Below are 6,301 nucleotides of genomic sequence, written 5' to 3' on the forward strand. Positions count from 1 at the left end.
TTCATATAGCAAATCCATATAAAACTAGCATACGTAGTTAGTATGACAAATTTTACGAATAATAGGATGCCAGAAACATATAAGCTACCCAATAAATCAAACGAGAGAAGACTATTTTTTCATCCAAAAATTAGGTTTGGGCGCCTGAGTTCTGATTTAGGTTTATGGGCTGTACATAAATAAACTATATTCTCTTTTAAAATTCTCACTCTAACGTCATCTAAACATTTGCCTCCAGTAAAGTTTCGACACGCATCAGCAGAAAGCAATTCCGCAAAAACAGTAATACAAATACGAATAATTAAAGAAGCGAACCGATTAAACATGGCGGAACAAGAGGAGCGAACGTCAGGAGTTCAGCCAGAGACTGAGCAACAGCCGGACGATGCTGACTCAAGCAAGTAAGTAGAATATCTCACGTTCAGGCGAATCCAATCCAATCATCCCCTAGTAAGAGACCATGAATTTTAGAAAGCATTTCAGCACAATTGTTGATCAGTTCATTTGATGATCAGAGCTTTTCAGTCCTTAGACAGTATTGGCATCTGCCCATCAAAATAATATGGTTCTCACTATTTACGATAGAAGTTTTTTTCTATCAATCAAACCAAGATTTGATTGTGGACAGTCTAATGCGCAAATAAATTACCTCGTAGAAATTTTCTAATCCTCTTATGATCTTTAAGCTTGGTTAATATTTATAACTATTTGCCTCTGAGTAAATAAAACTTCTCAAGGTTTTGCCTTAGATTTTGTTGCACCAAAGAGGTGGAGGGCCGCCCTGTCAACATCAGCACTCTGACGCTGGCAGATGACGAGTTCTACAACATGAACCACAAGCGCAGGGGTGACTGCATCATCTTTTCTCACGACAAATATGACAGTAAAATGCACGTAAGTCAAATTTTTTATTATATTCCAATATACACGACTACCTAGGCTAGAGGATAGTTAAACAAATTTAGCCTCAATTAGTAACACTTGTACCTAAGTTTCACAAAATTAATTAAGTTTGAAAATTAACACTTTCCAACGGAATTGCAGAAAGTATCCACTTCAGTTACTGAAGATATTTTTTTATGTATTCTCACTCGTAACATGTTAAGGAACATGACGTCGAAGATTATAATAATATTTCGTGTACAACATTCAAAATCATTGACAATGAATAACTTTCAACAATTAGTTTGTGCTAAATCCGCATAACACGAGTTACATTTTTCAATCTTCGTTATCTTCCAAATTGTAGCTTGGGCAGCGTGACACTTCATCCGCCGATGCCAAACTGTGCCAGAAGACTTTCCAAAAACTCGGGTTTGAGGTTCAAATTCACAATAACCTGAAGAAAAAAGATCTTCTCGATATCCTGCAGAAAGGTCAGAGGACGAGATCGAATTTTAAAACGCACATCTATTTGGCAGATTAATCCGTAATTTTTTCCAAGATCCAGCAGGCACCTTAGCAGCATATGACATGATAAAATTTCGATCAGAAATTTCCGTCATAGCGAGCTAGCAGAAAAGCTGAATCATGTCGAGTTTTGAGAAGTGCAATCTTAAATTTCCGCAACACAGGGTGAATGTAATTAAAGTTTATCAAAAGTGTTTGATATTTATTAGAGTATCATGCTCTGGCAAGGTTAAAAAATTACAATGAATTTCAGAGACAGCTATTTAATTTCTCTGTGATCGAATTTGGCAGAGAGCGAGCGCGACCACAGCGACTGCGATGCGTTGGTCGTTGTCTTCATGAGCCACGGCGAGAACCTGAAGGGCTTGGAATATTTGTGCGCCTACGACGACAAATTCCGCACCACGAAGTTGTGGGAGCCGTTCACGGGGGACAAGTGCCCCACGCTGGCGGGGAAACCAAAGCTATTCTTCATTCAGGTGAGAGAAACACCTTGAAAAAAAGTTCTTGTCTGCGTACAGTTTGGTTTCAAATCCCTCCGGTTCCTGACGTCTTTTAAACATGAATTATTTTGAGAAGAAATCAATGTTATTCTTAACTGCTCTGAAGATTTATCCAGTAATAGCCACCATTCTATACCGGGACCGGCATTCAATTTCCAAACATTGAAAATTAAATTTTAACTTTTTTGTAATATAATGTTCCTTCGAAAAAAATAATAAAATAATACAAATTAATGTTTTCCTGGTTATAAATAGTGAAATGTTCTTCTTGCCCGCAGGCTTGTCGCGGCGACAAGATAGACAAAGGCGTCGGGCTGCGCGTGACTACCGACAGCATCGCGTTCACGGCGGAGGAATACGTAGTGCCTGCGCACGCCGACCTCCTCGTCATGTGGGGGTCCTTCGAAGGCAAGGATAAATACACTGGGTCCTATGATGGTTAAAATAAAAAAAACACTGGGTCCTTCGAAGGTCAGGATAAAATGCACGGAGTCGCTTGCTCGAAGGTGAGGATTGAATGCTCTGGATCCTTCTAAGGTGGCGGCATATGCGCTCTATGTTTACCCATAAAAATCGACCAGCAAAAACATTGCGCTTATTTTTAGGTCAGAAAAAAGTGCTGAGGTGTCGCTTACGGTAATTGAAAACACTTGATTATCTCAACGCTAATGGATGAGCATTTATTATATTCATGTTTAACATTTAATTAGCTAATAAAAAGTATCTGTAGGTCTTTAATCACTATCGCTGCTCTGATTCAAAAGCATATTAGCAGGACAATATAAGAGTGAAGAAGGTCATGCTGTTGCGGGAGATCAACAACATATCTTAGCTATCGCCGCCTATTTCGGTCTTGATAGTGAGGAAACTGAAGAAATTAGGTAAAGTAAAAAAAAGGAAATTCTAAAAACTGGTTCTTGAATTTTTATTACACAAGTTCCCACCCTTGCGTGGTAATAAAACCCAGTGAAACTAGAATAACCCAAATATATAACAATCCATATACCCTATCTACTCTACAATGCACATTATAACTAAGAACCTTCCCAAAACTACAAAGAACCACCCTGATAAGGATTCGGGCCCCACACATCCAAATAAAAACAGCCTAATTAATCAAACTAACGAATTGCGGCCGTAACCGCTGTGACACGCTTGGAGCCTCCAAACTCGCTGATGGATGCTGAGACTCAGCTCACTTGTATGCCTCCTCGGAATTTATAAAACTCGCGGTTTATGGGCACCGGGTTCAATTAACCAGGGTTTTATTTCCTGCCGCCGATGATTGGTGGCAAATCAATGACAAGCAGATCGCTTCATTGGCGTCTGAACTCTCCAAAAGATGTAGCTCATTCAGGTAAGGTTCTTAGGTGCAGTACTCCACAGGCGCTGCCGGTCAACAAAAGTATAAAGCGCCGCTGGTATCGGTTATCTTCCCCGCTGTGCGTCAACAATTGCTTCACCAGAAGATGGATACCAAGTTCAGTAGTACCCACACCACCTGTAATAATTCAATACACGAAATGAGCAAAACTCACTAAGACAAGCTAAACACGATTAAAGAATAGGTTCAGGCATTTTCGGTTAACCAATTCGAACACGACTGATGCACACGAACACTATAGGCATCCGAAACCATAGGCAGCGTAAAGGGAGACTCACAGTCCATAGCCTTACCCACCACTCAAAACCGGAAACACCAACTCTGACGACGACAGAACGGGACAACCACTCTGCTACGCGGTCCGGTTACAAAAGAAAAACCCGTACTAAATCCGACCCAGTCCGCAAGTAATCAGCGGATCACTGGTTTACAAAAATGACTGCGGAACTGCGCAGCTACAATGCGTCATCAGTAAGTAAATTACAATGCAGAAAACTACAGGGTGGTAATCTGCATAATATATAGATTAGCTTCAGGTTATAAGTTTCAGAAGAGAACGAGTCTTTTTCATTTGGAATCACTTAACTATCAAAATTCATATTTCATTAATCACTCCTCGAAGTCTTAATAATATGTAAATTCCCTCTTTCCTCCACTGAGGAATTGAGTGTATAGAAGGTACACCATCCACCCTCAATGTGACCCTTTAGAACTGGATCTTAGTGAGAACTTGGAACTAGAGTTGGTGGAGCTTGGCAGATGACAAGTTACGTATATGACTGCAGTGCATAGTTTGTTCGTGTTGACCGTGAACTTTAGATTAGCTATTAATGCATTACATTCTGTAAAAATTTTACGATCAAATATAAAGTTGATGAAATTTCAGCCCAAAATTAATGTTGTCGTTTATGAATGAAATTTTAATTGAACAGGTTTGTTTTCGTTCCGCTCGTCCAGAGGAGGCATAAATGGAAGCGTCTTCCTTCACTTCCTGAGCCTCGCCCTGAAGGAGGAGGGCACCTCGACCCCCCTAATGGACATCCTCATCAAGGTTATTCGTTCAAATATTGACACGAAAACTGTGCTTAGCATTCATATGAAACTTCAGTGGGCAAAAATTTGGTCAAAATGACGCACACAAGGGCAAGAAGTGGATTGCAAATTGGAATTAGTCTCACGTATTTCTGCGCGTGTACCCGAATAAGAGGCCATTCCTCACACGCCTTAAATGAACGGTGTTCACAATGGAGGAAAAAATTAATTTAGGCAAAGCCAAGATGAGGTCACTGAACTCGTATAACCGTGAATATTTTTGCAAGCAATTAAAATCACGTCTATTGAGCTAGAGATAAGTGACGTGACGATAAATATGGAGCAGCTTTGAGTAATGAGATAAAAGTTTCAGGAAAGGTAACTGTAAGCCTTGTAAATCAGTAGCGTTCAGTGGTAAATGGAAAAAAATCCTCCTATCTGAGAGACTATTATGCAACTAAAAATTCCAACGAATTATTATTTAGCGGTTATGAGGCAGCTTCTTCGAATTATTATTCATGTTTGACAGATGAATCTCAAATAAAGAACTTTCCGTATCCAAATACTTCTTGAATTCATCATTTGTTTGTTACAGGTGACCCGGCGAGTTGCGCTCGACTTCGAATCGAAGGTTGGGGCAGGCCACGTCCTGGACTGCAACAAGCAGGTGCCCCACATCTCCAGCACGCTCACCAGGAAGCTGCTCTTCACTCAACCAAGCAAGAAGTAACCTTGTCTGAGAGATTCTGAACGCTGAAGTCTTAACTAGACTTCGTTATCACTATAGTGCCCCACGCTGGTTTCTGATTACGCTCAAAGCATCAAATGAAATCCTTATAGGCAATCTAGTCCCTGTGGCCTGTACAGTAAACTAATGTCCGGGCGAGTAAAATATCAAGAGCGCAGTGTCTACTTCTTGGAAAAAAAAACAATACATAAAACTAATCAATTGAAATTCTGAAATTATTAGCAAAACCCCCTATCAGTCCGACTGAGAAATCTAGAACCATGTAAGAAGAATGTAAAACTTTGGACTGCTTTTACATCCAAATAATAATTATTATGAACGAAATGATCTTTGTCAAATAGAACGTTATGACCTTCATGAAGTTATCACCGTCATTTTTCTGCTTTATGAAGCAGAAAAAAATTTAAAACGTTACATTGAACAGCAACCATATAAGGTTCAGCAGCTTCAGTTTTCAATTCCGTGGGTTAATAAAATGGTCTATGATTCACACAAGCGAATTTTCAATTGATAAGTCGAAATTTACCGCTTTTCTTGTGTTTGAACTAGAAGGGTGTTTCAAAGTTGTTACCATAATTTGTGAGGGGATAATACAGGTGATGTTATGATGACGAAGGAAAACCCTTATCAATAAAAAAATATCAAGATAACCAAATACATTACACGCTTTAAGCTGTAAATGCTGTATTTTTCGGCTACCAGAGAGCGATAAACTGTAGATAAGAGTTGAGTGATTCGAGGCGGTGTATACACAATTTATTTCCTTCCATAAGATATGATTCATTTTCCGTTTTCCAGTAACTCTTCAACTTACTTGAACTCCTGGTGGTATTGATGAGGAATACCAGTCACGAATATAACTTTTTATTTTTCTGATTATAATCAAAGAAATAAAATTTAATATAAATTAAATGCGGAACATATTTATATTAGTAAACATTGTAACAAGTAATCGTGTAAGAACCCTTGAAATTTCTTCCATCCATAACCCATATATATATATTAGTGTTAATACTTATTATAAGTGGAAAAGCGCAGAAATAACTGATTCGTCCAAAGATTTCATTGTGATTAATATTATTATGAATAAATTTGTTCACTCAAGCATCTTTTTCTATCCGATGCCATGAAGTTCTTCTGGTTATAAGTTTGCACAGTTATTGCGCATTTAATCACTACCTTACATGACTGGTCGCTTAGGCAAATATCAACACGTATATCAGC

The 6,301-nt window shown here is 38.8% G+C and overlaps 1 protein-coding gene across 2 annotated transcripts; it reads left to right on the forward strand.

The window, feature by feature from the left end:
• Positions 1 to 242: 242 nt before the first annotated feature.
• Positions 243 to 6,182, forward strand: LOC108678083 (caspase-1-like). Of its 2 annotated transcripts, none has more exons than XM_018166423.2 (7): positions 243 to 401; positions 738 to 894; positions 1,250 to 1,376; positions 1,702 to 1,889; positions 2,192 to 2,321; positions 4,230 to 4,348; positions 4,925 to 6,182. In XM_018166423.2, exons 1-7 carry the CDS (start codon positions 325 to 327, stop codon positions 5,057 to 5,059), a joined length of 933 nt encoding a protein of 310 aa, XP_018021912.1. In that variant the 5' UTR covers positions 243 to 324; the 3' UTR covers positions 5,060 to 6,182. The 2 variants fall into 2 exon arrangements, with proteins under 2 accessions (XP_018021912.1, XP_018021913.1); XM_018166424.2 differs by having other exon boundaries at positions 750 to 894.
• Positions 6,183 to 6,301: the final 119 nt, after the last annotated feature.

This window comes from Hyalella azteca, unplaced genomic scaffold, assembly GCF_000764305.2.
Source record: "Hyalella azteca isolate HAZT.00-mixed unplaced genomic scaffold, Hazt_2.0.2 contig5213, whole genome shotgun sequence".
In the NCBI taxonomy this organism is placed as follows: Eukaryota; Metazoa; Arthropoda; class Malacostraca; order Amphipoda; family Hyalellidae; genus Hyalella; species Hyalella azteca.

What these genes read in the sequence shown, in the direction of transcription:
- LOC108678083 (XM_018166423.2), top strand. Translation starts at nt 325, where the DNA reads ATGGCGGAACAAGAGGAGCGAACGTCAGGAGTTCAGCCAGAGACTGAG. An exon ending in CATGTGGGGGTCCTTCGAAG is followed by an intron (nt 2,322 to 4,229) that starts GCAAGGATAAAT and finishes TTAATTGAACAG; the next exon opens with GTTTGTTTTCGTTCCGCTCG. An exon ending in TAATGGACATCCTCATCAAG is followed by an intron (nt 4,349 to 4,924) that starts GTTATTCGTTCA and finishes TGTTTGTTACAG; the next exon opens with GTGACCCGGCGAGTTGCGCT.